The sequence below is a fragment of the Prenolepis imparis genome, unplaced genomic scaffold (genome assembly GCF_030444845.1).
Source record: "Prenolepis imparis isolate NDT839.2.m4 unplaced genomic scaffold, iyPreImpa1.0 SCAF_15, whole genome shotgun sequence".
In the NCBI taxonomy this organism is placed as follows: domain Eukaryota; kingdom Metazoa; phylum Arthropoda; class Insecta; order Hymenoptera; family Formicidae; genus Prenolepis; species Prenolepis imparis.
In genome coordinates this window covers 1,520,827-1,537,317 of record NW_028141173.1, presented here as the reverse complement: position 1 = coordinate 1,537,317, position 16,491 = coordinate 1,520,827, and the positions used below count along the sequence as shown (strand labels likewise).

The following is a 16,491-nucleotide window of genomic DNA, read 5'->3' as shown; positions in this document are numbered from 1 at the left end:
TCCAGCGGCCAGTGCATGCACACGCATCGAACTCGACACATACCACGACCTGCTACGACACACGCGTATCGGCCTCTATCGGCGTAAAAGTTGCTTACGTCGCGCCGATATCTCACGCTGTTACGACGTCGATGACGGGACTTTCCTTCGCCTTCATCGCATTAGGTAGTCGCATATGGTTCCGCGCGCTTTCGTTACCGTGGATGGTATGTGGAAGGTGCTGCGGGAGCAGCTGGTCCTGATATAGTGTAACGCAAAATGGGCAATCAGGTGACGCGCGCCGGCCTCGCTTCCTCGCACAGGAAGCTGGAATCCGGCAATCACGCGAATGTCGCGAATGCCCCGAACGCAGCCGCAGCCGCCACCAGAAGCGAGCCGGATCACCCCAGCTCGTATACGCAATTCCTCCCGATCGAGAGTCTGGCTAAGGTAGGCCGGATTTGTAATCTCGTGAATACTGGGCCCGATAACTAACATGAGAAATGTTTTTTTTCCTCGGACAAGAGTATTACGTCAATTGGAGCAATGCGGAGCAGTCCTTGTGATTTGTTTTGAAACATTTTCCTACTGTTAAAATTGCTACAGCTGTTTGAAAAAACAAAAAAAAACATTCTCATTAGCTGACTTATGGGAAATTATCTTTTACATCTCATACTATTTATATCACTAGTATGATTTGCAGAATGTTTTTTTATATTCTTTTTTGCAATTGTTTTCAATCACCATCATGATTTTCTAAATGCAAACACTCTTTTTAAAGTTTGTCATTCTCTAGTCAAATAAATAAGAGACTGTGAATTAGTCACAATCTTAATCATTCGTTACAAATATATATACATTATATTCTAATAACTTTTTATTATCACGCAATCAACATTATCTAGTTAATTTGAAAATTAAAAATGTGTGTGTGTGTATTTCTCTTTTTTTGCGTAAACAAATAAATTATATTATCTGGAATATATATTTAAATATGTATATTTTGTGTTACATAATACTAACATATAAATGTGTATTTTGCAGACACTGTCGCATCTTGCCCATCAAGAAGAACATGTTAATGGCATTACCAAGTCTGTATTCGAAAAGTACTTATTTCCCACTCATCCTGAATTAAGCGAGAAGCTTTTTACTTACTTACATCATAATGCCCATGCTACGACCACATATATAAGTACAACAGCTTTCAAGCAGCAAGCTGAGAAGTTCCTGTCAGTAATGAATGATCAAGCTATATTAGAGAATTACATCAAGATGTATTCCAATATAAAAGATGGTGGCAATGTTACTCCTGAAATGCTAAGAGCATTATTGATGTGTTGCTATCAACTAGCGATGGAAAACAATAGTACCAGCATGTGCCTTCATTCGGAACAGATAATAAACGCAGTCGTTGTTTCGTGTGTTAGTAAATTTATTCTATATTATATAATATATATTTAACTATAATTTGATTATTACATATAAAGTATTTATAAGGGTATAAATGCAAGTATTTAAATTAAATAACACATGCTCGAAATTGAAATTAATATAATATACTGTATATTGATATATAATTATTAGATCTTTAATTATTTTACAGTTTCACGGTAAAGTTAACTTATCTACGAATTACGTGAGCAATTGGATCGGACAACATTGTCCACGCATGGTGCACGGCTTACAGCGATATGTGGTACATGTATTGACAACTGCTTATCGCAATGGTAAGGCACTGTTATCGAAAGAACAACCGCAACCACTTATCGAGATCCTGACGCCCGTGTTAGAAAAGTCAAATTTGGAATTTCCTCAAACAAACTTATTGCCTATAAGCTATGTCTGGTTGTTGTCGTGTACACTGCCACAGTGTTACCTCCAGGTATGTTGTCGCAGATTATAATCGAATGATAGATACAAATATAGATGTATCATTACGTCTATCTATAAAATATTTAAAAATTGATTATTGTCCGCCTATAATCAAAATCTATCGCTGTATACATATAGTTAAATCTTTGAATCTATGTGCGTGATATGTATATATGTATAGACCAACGATTCACCGAAGGACATAACTCACGCTTTGATAGCCAGAAGAACAGGCAGTATTTGTCCAAGGCATTGGACGTTACTGTACAATAGCGGAGAGCACGGGGCCGGAGCTAATCGCTTCCTTCACCATGTATTAGGTTACAGAGGTCCGACTCTGCTAATTATAAGGGCAGCCAGTGTAGAGGGAGACGAGGAATGTCCGACGTATTGTATATGCTCGGCGGTCGAGTGGCGAGAGAGTCATCTCTATTGGGGCGACGAAGACTCTGTGGGCATTCAACTGACTCCGTCCTATAAAATTATAGAGAAAGGTGCGAAGATATTATACCTAAACACGAACATCAGAGGCTATCCGCATGGTTTGCGACTTGGTAGCGATCCGCGTTCGCCATATATTAGTATCGATGAATCATTCCATTCGGTGTGCATCGCCGGCGCGCCTTATCGCATCGCCAGCTTGGAAGTTTGGGGCTGCGGCGATGCTAGACTTAGGTAACATCCTCTTACAAATGTACTTTTTAGAGTAAAATTTAAGCAAAAATATAAGACGCTATTGATATATTTGCAGGGAGAAGCAATTGGAGATTAAGAAATGGCAGGTAAAGGAAGCAGAGAAACAAAGAGTTGTGAAATTAAGTGCCAGTGAATGGCTCGACCATCCTGATCGTTACTTACTGGAGTTGGCTGGTAGAGCATCTTACAACGAATCCAATAATTAGAGCAAACAAGCGCGCGTACACTGCTGCAAGTAACTGCTCATTTTATTTTATTTTGTACATATGTATATAGCATCAAAGATACATTATTGAAGTTTCTCTGTACTTATATAGCGCACATTTCAAACGTGCGCATGAAATGTGATTATTATGTGACTTGTGTGAAATACAAGGGGCTTATGCTTGACGTGCTTAAGCACAAGTGCCAAGGTTTGTAACAGTGTCTATTTTCTTTAATATTTCCTCCATAATACTATAAAATTAAAGATTATTAATGAAATTAATTTTTTTATTGGGTCACTTGTACAAATGAAAAGAACATGCATACGTTAGATTAAAAAAAATATATTTTTTGGTACAAAAGTCACACATTATCTCAATACGTAGTTGCAAATTTTTAAATAATATTTTAACGATGCACTTTATCATATTTTACTTTAAATACTGAAAAAAATTAAATTAAAAATTAATCTTTAATTTATTATTAGTATCTATTTTTTATTATTAAATTATGTTCTTTGATTATTCTTTGAATTTATTATTACTAATGTCAATTCTAGAAATGAGATTTTTCCAGTCAAAATCTTCTTCGTCATTGCGTAAACTTATAACATTCTTCTCATCAATGACGTCAAACAGATTTTTAAACGGCGTATATCTCATCAAAGTGACTTTATCAGCGATTATAATCAGTTTGTGCCTCGCGCGAGTAATAGCTACAGTCAAACGTCGCTGGTCGTCCAATATCCCGAATTCTTTCTTCGTGTCGCATTCGATACTCTTTGTACACGAATATAATATAACGTCCTTATCGCGTCCCTGATACCGATCAACAGTGTTCACTTCCACTTCCTTGTCTACGATCTTTTTCAGTAAATTTATATGAGCATTATAAGGTGCGATAACTCCTATATTTCTGCCGCACACACCTGCCTCAGTGAGCACTTGAACGAGGCGCAGGATAATAGCTGCTTCCCAAATATTTGAACACACCTGATCGTTTCTGCTGCCAGATTCTACGTTCAAGTTGTAAGTGCTACCAGTATCGAGCACCACTACCGAGTCATCTAAATTCCTGGAAAGTGCGCTTCTTATCCACCTTTCGCAAGAAGAAAGAGTTTGCTCCATGTTAACGCCAATTAAAGTTGCATTCTCCACTTGCTTGTTGGCCGCCGCCAACTTGCCGCGGTATGTCACGTCGTTGGCCAGTCTCATGATTCTTCCGTTCATCCTATACTGTTTCGACAGATTGACGGTATTGTTGTCGCTATTGAGCCTGATGAATAGGGACTCGTCCCCGCCAAGTCTCGCGGCCGTTTTGTTCTTGACAACAGGCGGCAGCTGATCCGGATCCCCGACGAGGACAAACTTGCGCGAGCTATACAATGGACGCAGCACCGTGGGCTGCATGATCTGCGCGCTCTCGTCCACCACGCATACGTCGAAGGAGCGTCTCCTGAGAAGAGCGTGATACGCGCCGTAACAGGTCACGCCGACTATCTGTTTGCTGTTGTAAAGCGTCTCTAGGTCCTCTGGCGAGTCGCAACTCGCCAACGCGTATTCCTCAGTCTTGCACGTCAACAGAGGATGTATCTGCTTCGTCGAGCCCAGACGCAGAAAATCAATGTTACGTTCCAGCAATTTTAACAGAACATTATCTACCGCGCTGTGCGTGTGCGCGGTGATCAACACGCTGGATCCCAATGCTAGCAGCAGCTCTATCAATGCTACCAGCGTTTGCGTCTTTCCCGTGCCCGGCATACCCTTTATCAGAACGTACTCGTTGGCGGCCACCACCTTCAGCACGGCTCTCTGTTGATTTTCGTTGAGGTCGCTTATTATTTGGGCGCTTGTCGACACGACTGAACGAGGCAACTTCTCCGTAAACGTGGCTGGTATTTTGTCGACCACGATGCGCCGAAGTCTGACAATGGGCTCGTCATTGCTCAACAGACCGGCTACATTCGCATAATTGAACGTGGACAGACCTGTGGAAGAGTACTTATCAATATGAAACGTAGAGTGAGCGTTCTGTCGCGTAACGTCCTTGTCCAACAAAACTGCGACGGTATCATGCGAAATATGCATTATATGTCCGGCGGCTATGTTAACTCTTGTGTCCATACTGATGATAACATAATCATTCTCGGCGAATGCGCTGCTGAGCACGCTGTCGTTCTCAATAGTCTCACCTTTGATATTAACGCGTGCAAACGTATGCCTATACCTATCGTCTTGCTCCATCACCACTTTCCCCACGATCTTCAAGTTGCAGATGCATGTTCCTCTCGTCTCTCTCTTTTCCGCACTCGTCGTCCATATGCTGCTTAAATTGCTGTTGTTGTTCTCGTAAATTTCCTCCAGTTGCAGTAGCGCGATCCACTTCATAACGTAATCCAAGTGACTAGATTTAAAATCGTCCAGTAGTTCCTTTATCGGCGTCGTTAATAAATGCGACGGCGAGAGATTCGCGTTTGGGTCCCTCGTCAGATACGCGCAACATAGAGTCTGATAGGGACACGTGGTGCATGCACGATGATTTATCGGTCCTGGCAATTCCATTGTTTTCAAATCCGACTCCGAATTCATGCTGTGAAAGTCCTCAGGTTGTTTGGAGAAATAATGCGCCAAGGTGTTCCGTAGCAATATCAAATCCCTCTTCTCGTGATGACCGCTTTTAATTTCCTGCATCACGTTTTCTTTCAGATATAATAGAAGACCAATGTCAATATCCTGATCTCTAAAGCCCATCATCATGAGATAGAGAATAACTTGGCCCTTATGTTCGAGCGAGAAAGAGACTTTTCCGGTTTTTACTTCCAAAGGCATGATTTTTCTTTTCGAATTGATATTCACCTCCGCTGTCACGTCTATTCTTCCCTTTATTCCCAACTTCGGTATGTAAACGTTCTCCTCGATGTCCTGTATATTACAGATATTCCCTTGAAAGTTGTTCTTCAAGTCGCTTATACGTTGTTGCTTGTTGCCCTTGATATAATGTTGAATAAATTCAAAAATTCTCGGTGCGTATTCCATCATGCGTTTTCGACAATCTGCGACTGACAATTCCGATGAATAGAGATAGTCTATCGTGTTTTTCGATTGTAATATATCGTCGAGCAACTTGATCACGTCGGATAGTGCGTAGATGTTTTCCTGTAGCGCCTTCTGTAGCCATTGATGAACCAAAGATCCTATGGTCATCACAGAATAATCAGCATTCAAACTTGGCAGGGACTCTATCTTCTTAAACTTCTCGGCCAACACTGCTCGTCTATTGCAAAATAAACCGCTCGTTATTGTCGTGCCAGATATTAACATGTCAGGCTGAGTGATGAGGAAACCATTATTGTTATCAATAATCCACTGCTGCGAATCTTTCTTAGCCTGTATCATGACAATATCATCAATTTTCACTTGCGCATCTTTCCAAAATCCTGAACATACCACAGTATCGATATTTTCAGATTCTATATGCTGTACCTTTAGAATAATAACTTTCGGTTCATGTTTGATATCAATTATTTTACACCTTTCCAAAGTAGTGAGATTGATCTGCCATTCCTGATCAAAGAAGCTATCGAATGCATCTCCATCCATGAAGTCTTCAAAAGATTCCGTTTTCTTCAAATTGTGTAACTTAATTTCTTTACAGATAGGCATTTCGTCAAATAAAGATGACTTTAATGCAGTAGTATTAAGATCTTGTACCTCTTTAAGAACGTGCTTATTACTATCCATGACTTTTAAAGTATTTTTAACACTTGCAACATTCTGTGATGTATTTATCTTGAGTTGAGTTTTCACTAAATTTACTTCTTTATTAACTTTCTCGAACAGTCGTGTGTTATCATAAATTATTTTATTTTCTATAGAATTATCATATGCATCTTCTAAATCTTTTGTTACAGATAATACTGAATCTTCATGCAATGTAACATTTTCAGTCCTTGCAATACAATGTTCCTTCAATATATTGTTACTTGTATTACATTTTCTCTTAATGCTTATACATGATTCTTCTTCAAACGTGTCATCTTTTTCTTTTCTCTTCTTTGCAGCCAAGACTTGAGATGAGTTTGAATTTGATACAATCTTATTGTTGCTTACATCGGACTTTGGAATTTTTTGAAAAAATGATGATATTTTTGTTTGAGATTTTTCAACATTATTATGAGCAAGAATCTGTAAACGAAAATAAGCTTTAATATTTTATCACATAATTTTTAATGAATTTTTTTGTGTAAATACAATTCGCTAATATATCTAAATCCCTTTACCATATAATTGTGCTAAAAATACGAAGTCTAATCTAGAATTTATAAGTAAATAAATTTTGTAATTTATTTATCTTGTAATCTATCTATCATACAGAAAATGATATAGCATTAGTGATCAGAAAATTAATAACAACCTAATATACAATCATGTAGTAACAAATGTTTATATATATATTTATTACCTTCTTCTGTGACAATTGACGTTTCTTCATGTTTACATGCAACAGTAATCTCTTATTGCATTACATATCATATATCACATTATCAGATATCAAATCTTATATCAGAATAAAAATTATGACAGAATTATCATTCCCGCGCAAACATCTCGCACGAAAAGTCGCCATTTTAATTTTAACAGCATGTTTCATAAATAATAATAGATAAACGTGCTTCATCAGAAAACTGAACCTGCCTTGAACGATCATGAAAGTTTTAGAGGTGCGTTCAAAAATCTTTGTGGAGTCTAGTAACATTTAAATGACCAATCAGGATAAAGAAATCTTTGCTCCTGATTGGTCAATTACATGCTACTTTATGCTATGTAGGATTTCTGAATGCACTCCAAATAAATATAATCTGTGCAAATATCACATCCCAGATAAGATGAATCAAAAAATTATCTAGAAAAATAAATTATAAATGAATTTACAATTGATAATATTGTTATATTTAGCATTGTAACATTTTCATTATAATTATTCAAAGAGCGCATGATTTAGAATATAAATTTCATAAAAATATAAATTCAGAAATCTAAAATCAAAATTTCTCTTTAATAAAGAGAGAAATAAGCAACATTATTTTAACTTATATATTTACATCATAATAAGAAAAACATTGCGATGCATTCTTACAGTTATTAATATCGCCTGTTATTTTATAAAATATCCTATTTTAGTCATTCAAGTGAAGATCCTTCGCCAACATGTGTGCAGTCACATACATCATCTTATTTTTCTTGCTCAAGTATACATCAATTGCTCTTTGACGCATCTCTTGCCACTCGTACAAATCTCGAAATATAGGACGAACAAATTTCATGCGTCCTTGTTGAGTGGCAAAGTCCAAAGCATCGGAAACTTTTTCTTCCCATCGACTCTTGATACATAAGCGCAACCAAACAAACCTGAAAGATACATGCGTGTTACATTATGTAATTGTCAATATTCATAGATAGAGACGCTCATGTAATACCGTATCTCAGAATTCTTCACTAAGTCCAACTGATAATTATCTCTCATCAGCCGTATCTTGTCAAGTGATAAAATCGTAGATGATTTATGTAGACTGGTTAAAAATGTTACTTTCTGACCAGGAGACAGGCTCTCTATATCCGATTTAATGAAAGGCGAAATAGTACTCTCATCCCATTGGATCCATCGTTTTGCTAATTCAGTACATGCGTTTGTCAAAGTCTTATCGTAATCGGGTATCATAGGTGGCATACCCGGCTTATGGAGCCATGTATTCCAATCGACAGAATTTAACAACTAAAAATCAAGATATTATCTATAATATTTAAAAAATTATTGAAACTTTATACTTTATTTTTTTTGTAAAAAAAGCAAGTTACCTCAACTTTCTCCGAAAAATACTGATACAAATAATCTTTCCAAATATCAGTCTTTATGCTTTTGTACTTATATATATTCAAATAAGATTTTAGAAATGGTTCAAACACTTCTGGTCCGCCCAAAAGTTGCTCCAGATAAAACAGAAATGTATGTCCTTTTTCGTAAGGCACAATCGAAAATGCGTCATCAGGATCGACACCAAGCAAATTTGGTATCAAGTTTGTTAGTTGATTGGTTTCACCGAGATTTTTAATCTATAATAATATAATTTCAAAAAAATAATATATGCAGTGGACATGCAGAGTGACACATAATATATTATTCTCTAGTAACAAGCTTAATCGCCCATTTATTTCATTATTTCTTTGTTATTTAATCGATACATACCTCTTCGCTCAAACTTTCAATACCATGCAATGCTTCAAAGTGTCTCATTTTTTCACCAAACATTCTTGCATTGATCTTTCTCTCTATAAACATAGTGAAACCTTCATTCAACCAAAAGTGTTCAAAGTTTGCATTTGTGACTAAATTTCCTGTCCAGCTATGTGAGATTTCGTGAGCAATGACACTGGCCAAAGAACGATCTCCAGCAAGTATGGTTGGGGTCACGAATGTCAGACAAGGATTCTCCATTCCACCAAATGGGAAACTTGGCGGTAGCACTAGTATGTCATACATGCCTGCGCAAATATATTATTCGAAATATAATAAAAAATAAATTAAGGGTTGAATTATAATTTATAAAATAATTATTATACATAAAAGAATTTTTTGTACTTTACCCCAAACATAAGGACCGCACAATTGTTCAGCAAGTTGCAACATTGTTTCAGCTTCTCCAAACTCGTATTCACTTTGATCAATAAATTCTTTTTCAGCCCAAACTTTGCTTCTAGGACCAACTTGTTTTGACACCAGTGCCCCGACAGCGATAGCCACCAAGTAAGATGGTATTGGTACTGGCTGATGGAATTCGTGTATTTTTTTGTCTGAATTCTCTGATACTTTATCCAAAAGTGCAGACATTACAACTGTAAGATCTTTTGATACAGAGATCTAAAAACAAGCATAAAATATATATCAATGTGTGAAATTTAAATTAAGCATTTTTCTATTTCACTTTAATTAAAGCAATATTTGATTTTCTTTACTAACATATTTATCAATAATCCAATAATATAACATGTTTTCTGTTTATATAAATAAATACAAACTAAATGTATAGATATTATGTTTAAATTTTTACCTTAGCAGAGTATGTAGATTTGACAGATGGTGTATCTTGACAAGGAAACATGGATCTAGCATGTATAGCCTAAAAAATATATGAATTTATATGATACACATTGATATAAGTTATAAGAATTTTATTTATTTATTTTTACCTGACATTGAGAAAACAGGTAAGGATGTATACCACCAGCAGTTTGCTCAGCTGTTAGCCATTGTAATGCGGTAGCATCTGGAGATGTTTCATACGCAATCTCAATTTTACATCTGAAAAAAAGATATATCAAATACTTGAGTTGTTAATTTTTAATCTTTTTTCTATATATAAAAGCATATTATATTCACTTAGTATTATTATCTCCAACAGTCTGTGGTAGCTGAACAACCAATTTACTTCCAAATTCAACTGCAGCTTCTATGGAATGCTTTAAATCAGATCCATCGACAGCATTTGTGGTATTTGATATAACAAGTTTGCGATTATCTAAAATCTAATTTTTAGGTATGTATTAATATGATAAAACACATTCTTTTTAACATAAAATAAAATTTTTACTCACTATTTCATTAGCTGAAGATGTCTTTTCTACATGTAATATTGCTTTGCCTTCAAGAACTTTTCGATCAAAATCAACAATTAATTCTAGATGTGTATGAGTTACAACTGCAAGATCTGTAATAATTAAAAATTTATAAGTTATATACATACATACATGTATATAAATTTCAGAGTTTGTGTTGTATTTTAAACAAATTTTATATATATTTAAAAAGACACTACAAAATATTGTAAATTACTAATAGAGAGAATTATGACAATATGCATATCTTAAAAATTAAAAAATTATCAAAGATCTTAATATACTAAAAAAAAAAAAGAGAAAAAAAATATACTAAAATTAATGTACTAAAATGACAAAAAAAATAAATTATTTTTCAAATTGAAAGCAGTACTAATTTCTTATTTCTATAGTTATTTTTAAATGTTTAATATTAATAACTTAAAAAAAATACCTGGTCTTGCATAAGAGCTCGGATCTCCAGGACTTAGAGCCATTTCAAAAGCGTTTTATTGTTAACTTTGACGAATAACTTTGGATAACTGATTGCAACTCTTTAAGCTCTTTAAAACCTCTTAACGAGATAAACCTGATATCGTGCCTTTTTCTTTTCCTTTTATAGATATTGGTTTCTTTGCCACTCTTCTCTTTATCTCTCTTTCTCCTTATTCGATATCATATCAACCTGTTTATCATCGGTACAAAATTATAGCAGCTAAAATTGCCACGAGTGCCGGATCATTTTAATTATTTTATGCGTTCAGCAAAGCAAACTATTATACACAATAATACACTTTCATTCGTTTCAGTTCACGTATCTTCTAATAAAAAAAAAAAAAAAAAATTCCTAATAAAATTAAATGTTAAAAAAAAAAACAATTAAATGGATTAGATGTTTTTTAATGTCATTTATTAAAATAAAATGGCCGCATATTCCAGAAAAAAAAACAGAGATTGAATGTAGAAGACGTAACTAAATTGTAATATGAATATATGTTTTATACAATTATTTTATTTAAATAATTGTCATTTTTTTGCAATAAGCGATTTGCAAAATAAAATGGATTTCTTTTTTAATCATGGATGCATCATTGCATGACAAATGCATGCAAATATGACACAATGAAGCAGTAAAAGACGTGCACAAGAGAAAAAGTGAACAATAAATGAAATGGAAAATTTGAATAGATTTAGAATAAGACAAAATACATTGGAATTTTTATTTAAAATAAAGCGAAAAAAATTCTGAAAATAAGTAGAATTTATAGAAGAATTAATTATGATTTGTAATCTCATGCAAATTGCATAGAGATCGGAAATCATGGAATGCATGAAATGCGATCCAATCACTTTTCGTTATTTCCGGAAGAACTGAACGTTGATTCGTCGTCGTTATTTCCCCAAATTATTCCCTAGCATTTTCATGTGTCCATGTGCAACAGCCATGAAATGGACCAATGAGAAACGCACTTCAACACTTGTTTGTGAATCCGCCTTTATTTCATTTCGTGAAACCCTCTTCTCTCTAACCTCTCTAACCTCTTCGTCTTCGCGGCTGTTCGCGACATTCGCTTTTGAGAGGAGAAGTATTGATAATATTGTATTTTCAGATACATTTGGAGGCGGCTCGTTTTATCATTTAAATCTACTTTGCATACAACTTCTGACGAAGGTAAAAGTAATTCCTCTTATTAAAAACATACCACGCCCTGTTGAGTTAACAAGACCTAGTGGGACATGTTCCTTATGGTTCCTGTGGTATTTCAAGATTGTTAAATCGTATCTGTGTCACATACTTATTAAAATTATGATATTTGTCTTGAGTTTCTGTTTTGCAATTGAATCTTTTAATGAGTTATTAAATTTTGCTCGTTATACTAAGAGCTACAGCTTTAAAAATATAATTAATAAATGTATATCGCATTTATTTTAATATTTTTGCTTAATTATTGCAGAGAATTTGACATCATGAGTCGTTTCTTCGCAACTGGCTCAGATTCGGAGTCTGATAGCGCATCTGAGGAGGAGCAGGTGCAAAGAGCGCCAGCGACAGCTTTTACCGTATGTATCATAAAATTGTAGTAAATTTTTTAATATATTTTTACAATTTTAAAAAACTTTTTGTCACATAATCTTATTAAAATAACATGAAATATTTTTATAGTTTAGCGATGACGAAGAAGAGACAAAGCGCGTTGTGCGCTCTACAAAGGAGAAGAGATATGAGGAAATTGCTAATCTTATAAAACTTATTAGGAATTATAAAAAAATCAAGGATATGAGCAGTATGTTAACAAGTAAGTAATTTCAGTTTTTAAATTTTCTATAGAATATTACTAAATTACTAAATTATTGAATCATTAATTATACTTCTTGATAAGACTGTGAGGAAAAAAGGTTCTTTCTTTCTAAATGTTTGTAATTTTAGGTTTTGAAGATTTGATGCGAGCTTATCAAAAAGCTTTACCAGTAATTACAAAGGAGGAACTTGGACAAACTCCACGATTTTATGTTAGATGTTTAGTAGAAATGGAAGATTTTATTAATGATGTATGGGAAGATCGTGATGGACGCAAGAATATGTCCAAGAATAATTCCAAATCACTTTCGACATTACGTCAAAAGCTACGTAAATATAACAAGGACTTTGAAGAAGATATAGTAAAATTCAGGGAAAATCCTGATCAGGATGATGATGAAGAGGAAGAGAGAGGTTTAATTATAAGATATATATTTCTCATAAATGTTTATTTAAAAATTGGACCTTTTTTTAATACAAAAAAGTAATTTCTATTCTAGCTGAGGAGATTATGGAATCTGAAGAAGAAGAGGACAGCGCCGTAGCTTTTAAGAAGGCAGGATCGGAGGCTAGTGAACCGGATGTGGCTAAGTTTAAGGTCTTTTATAATAATATTTACTGATAGCATAAGTTGTTTCAAATAATTCTTTATAAACTTTTTACACGCATCGGTTGCATTACAGAAGGCTGCAACCGATGGTGAAGAGGGTAGTGAAAGTGAATCTGATTGGGGCAGTGATTCGGACAGTGAGAGTACGAGCAGTGACGACGATGGCCAATATCAAAATATCCGTGAACGCTTCATTAAAAAGTACATTCTTTTAATTCATAAAGTCTAATGAAAAATGATAAGAGTAAATTTTCGAATATATGTTATATAATACAATGAATATTTTTGTGCATAGAGTTATGAGGGAAGAAGACGACGAGGATAAAGCGAAGAGAAAGGAACAACGAAAAGAACGCAAAGAGAAGGACCGAAAGAAGAAACGCGACGAAGATGATGGTGAAGGAGAGTGGGAAACTGTCAAGGGCGGTGTGGCTATTCCCTCCGAGAAGCCAAAGATGTTCGCCAAGGATGCGGAAATTAATACTAGTGCAGTATTGAAGAAACTTTCCGAGATAATTGCAGCTCGCGGTAAAAAACGTACTGACAGACGGGAGCAAATAGAACTCTTGCACGAGCTACAATCGATAGCTGATGCACATAATCTCGGCTCAGCTGTAGCTGTGAAGATTAAATTCTCTATCGTGTCTTCCATATTTGATTATAATCCAAAAGTTTCCGATGCTATGAAACCGGAATATTGGTCCAAGTATGTATTTCTGTAAAGAGATGGAAAAAAATATATAAATTGAAATTAATTTCTTAATACATAAAATGAAAAAAGCATCTATATGAAATAATTATTAATATTAAATATTTTTTTGCAGAATACTGGAACGTATTAATGAAATGCTGAATATGTTATTAAATAACACAGATATGGTAATAGCAGAAACAATCGTGGAAGACATGGAAGCGTTTGAAACAGCACCGTATAAGATACACGGCTGTGTATTGACGTTGGTGGAACGTCTTGACGAGGAATTTACTAAACTGCTGAAAGAATGTGATCCGCACAGTAACGAATATGTAGAGAGGTAATATTTAAAAAAAAATTAAATTATATGTCATATATGTGTAGCTTATCTTTTTATACAACAAAATATCCGCTTTCAGATTGAAAGATGAAAAGCAAGTTGCTGCTATAATCGATAAGGTGCAAGAATATTTAGAAAGGCAAGGAACTGTATCCGAACTTTGTCGCGTCTACCTGCGTAAAATCGAACATTTATATTACAAATTTGATTCAAATGTTCTTAAGCAAACAGAGGTAAGTATTGTGTAAAATATTTATAGGTGGAAAAATTTCTCTTCTAATATATTACCAAAATTATTTGATGTGCTAGAATGAACTGGGATCAGATGTAGTTACATCTGTACAAGTCATGGAGAAATTATGCAAATACGTTTACGCTCACGATAACACCGATCGCTTAAGAACTCGTGCAATTCTTTCGCACATTTATCACCACGCACTTCATGATAACTGGTTCCAAGCCCGCGATTTAATTCTGATGTCGCATCTCCAGGAAACCATTCAACACTCTGACCCAGCTACACAGGTTCTAAATTTGTATTCACGCATTTTTATCTTTATTGTTAAAAAAAGATATAAAATATTTATTTGATTTGTTATTAAATTTTTTAGATTTTATACAATCGTACGATAGCTCATTTAGGATTATGCGCATTTCGTCATGCGAATATTAAAGATGCCCACAACTGCTTGGTTGATTTAATGGTGACGGGTAAGGTAAAAGAACTTTTGGCTCAAGGTCTGCTTCCGCAACGACAACACGAACGCAGCAAGGAGCAAGAGAAGATTGAGAAGCAAAGGCAAATGCCTTTCCACATGCACATAAATTTAGAACTCCTCGAATGCGTATACCTCGTCTCAGCAATGCTTATCGAAATTCCGTATATGGCTGGTATTTATATTTTAATATTTATATAGTTTCTATATAGTATATAATGCACTCTTAATATTATTATATTTTTAGAGCAATATAATAAATGACAAATTATTTAATTCTAGCGCATGAATTTGATGCGAGGCGAAGAATGATTTCGAAGACGTTCTATCAGCAATTAAGATCCAGCGAACGTCAATCGTTAGTGGGACCACCGGAATCCATGAGGGAGCATGTCGTTGCTGCTGCAAAAGCAATGCGCAATGGAAATTGGTCCGCTTGCAACAATTACATTATAAATGAAAAAATGAATGCAAAGGTATAAGCAATATATACATTAACTGTTCTCTCAAGTATGAAAAAAATCGGGAGTAATAATATATATTGTATACAATATATATACTCTCTCGCGCGCGACTGCTAATTAATTTTATTAAAATACGATAGGTCTGGGATCTTTTCCATCAAGCAGAGAAAGTACGAGCTATGCTGACGCGATTAATTAAGGAAGAAGCGTTGCGAACTTACCTGTTTACGTATTCGCATGTTTACGATTCGATCTCGATGCCAAAACTTGCTGACATGTTTCAATTAAAACGACCTATAGTCCATTCCATTATCAGCAAAATGATTATTAACGAAGAGCTTATGGTATTTGCGCAGATATTATTTTAATTATTATTTACACATTAAATAATATTCTAGAATTTATATGCATTTCTTTTTTTTCACAAATGTAGGCATCCTTGGATGATCCGACAGGAACTGTCGTTATGCATCGCAGCGAACCGAGCCGCCTGCAATCTTTGGCTTTGCAACTCACTGACAAAGTGAATAACTTTGTCGATTCAAACGAACGCATCTTTGAAATGAAACAAGGTAAATACAAAGTACATAATTTTTCTAGAAAACTATATATTTTTTTGTCATTTATTTTATAACATATATATACATATATTTTCGTATATTTATTATAATATCCACACACACTCGTACTATAAAAATGCATAGCTTTACAATCAAAAATTAATCATGATTGATATTTATAATAAATGCTTGCAGGCAACTTTTTCTCAAGAGGTAACCAGGGCAATTTCCGCGATCGTCAAAATTACAATCGTCAAGGACAGGATTGGGGCCGGCAGAGACGCGATCGCGACCGCGATCGTAATCGGGAGGAAAATCGAAATTATTAAGTAAGATAATAACGTATATAATAATATTAAATTTTGAAATTTATTCGAATTTTTAGACGTAATCATTGTAACATTT

At 34.7% G+C, this 16,491-nt stretch overlaps 4 protein-coding genes across 4 annotated transcripts; 2 read left to right on the top strand and 2 right to left on the bottom strand.

The window, feature by feature from the left end:
- The first annotated feature begins 258 nt into the window (after positions 1–258).
- On the top strand, positions 259–2,971 carry LOC145946051 (uncharacterized). Its single transcript, XM_083055436.1, has 5 exons — positions 259–429; positions 1,024–1,404; positions 1,586–1,864; positions 2,036–2,529; positions 2,606–2,971. Exons 1-5 carry the CDS (start codon positions 259–261, stop codon positions 2,754–2,756), a joined length of 1,476 nt encoding a protein of 491 aa, XP_082911562.1. The 3' UTR covers positions 2,757–2,971.
- On the bottom strand, positions 2,958–7,543 carry Dna2 (DNA replication helicase/nuclease 2). The gene is made up of 2 exons (XM_083055425.1): positions 7,216–7,543; positions 2,958–6,938 (listed from the first exon to the last, which is right to left on the bottom strand). Exons 1-2 carry the CDS (start codon positions 7,243–7,245, stop codon positions 3,276–3,278), a joined length of 3,693 nt encoding a protein of 1,230 aa, XP_082911551.1. The 5' UTR covers positions 7,246–7,543; the 3' UTR covers positions 2,958–3,275.
- A 137-nt stretch (positions 7,544–7,680) lies between these two features.
- LOC145946049 (leukotriene A-4 hydrolase-like) lies at positions 7,681–11,236 on the bottom strand. Its single transcript, XM_083055435.1, has 10 exons — positions 10,858–11,236; positions 10,404–10,516; positions 10,189–10,334; positions 9,999–10,110; positions 9,860–9,928; positions 9,396–9,669; positions 8,998–9,293; positions 8,610–8,864; positions 8,231–8,526; positions 7,681–8,162 (listed from the first exon to the last, which is right to left on the bottom strand). The coding sequence occupies exons 1-10, from the start codon at positions 10,898–10,900 to the stop codon at positions 7,931–7,933; spliced, it is 1,836 nt and encodes a 611-aa protein (XP_082911561.1). The 5' UTR covers positions 10,901–11,236; the 3' UTR covers positions 7,681–7,930.
- Positions 11,237–11,921: 685 nt separating this feature from the next.
- Positions 11,922–16,439, top strand: Eif3c (eukaryotic translation initiation factor 3 subunit C). Its single transcript, XM_083055315.1, has 15 exons — positions 11,922–12,075; positions 12,359–12,464; positions 12,568–12,700; positions 12,832–13,116; positions 13,203–13,300; positions 13,386–13,513; positions 13,608–14,018; positions 14,137–14,346; positions 14,426–14,579; positions 14,656–14,871; positions 14,958–15,237; positions 15,345–15,538; positions 15,667–15,870; positions 15,960–16,098; positions 16,282–16,439. Exons 2-15 carry the CDS (start codon positions 12,372–12,374, stop codon positions 16,413–16,415), a joined length of 2,679 nt encoding a protein of 892 aa, XP_082911441.1. The 5' UTR covers positions 11,922–12,075; positions 12,359–12,371; the 3' UTR covers positions 16,416–16,439.
- The last annotated feature ends 52 nt before the right edge of the window (positions 16,440–16,491 follow it).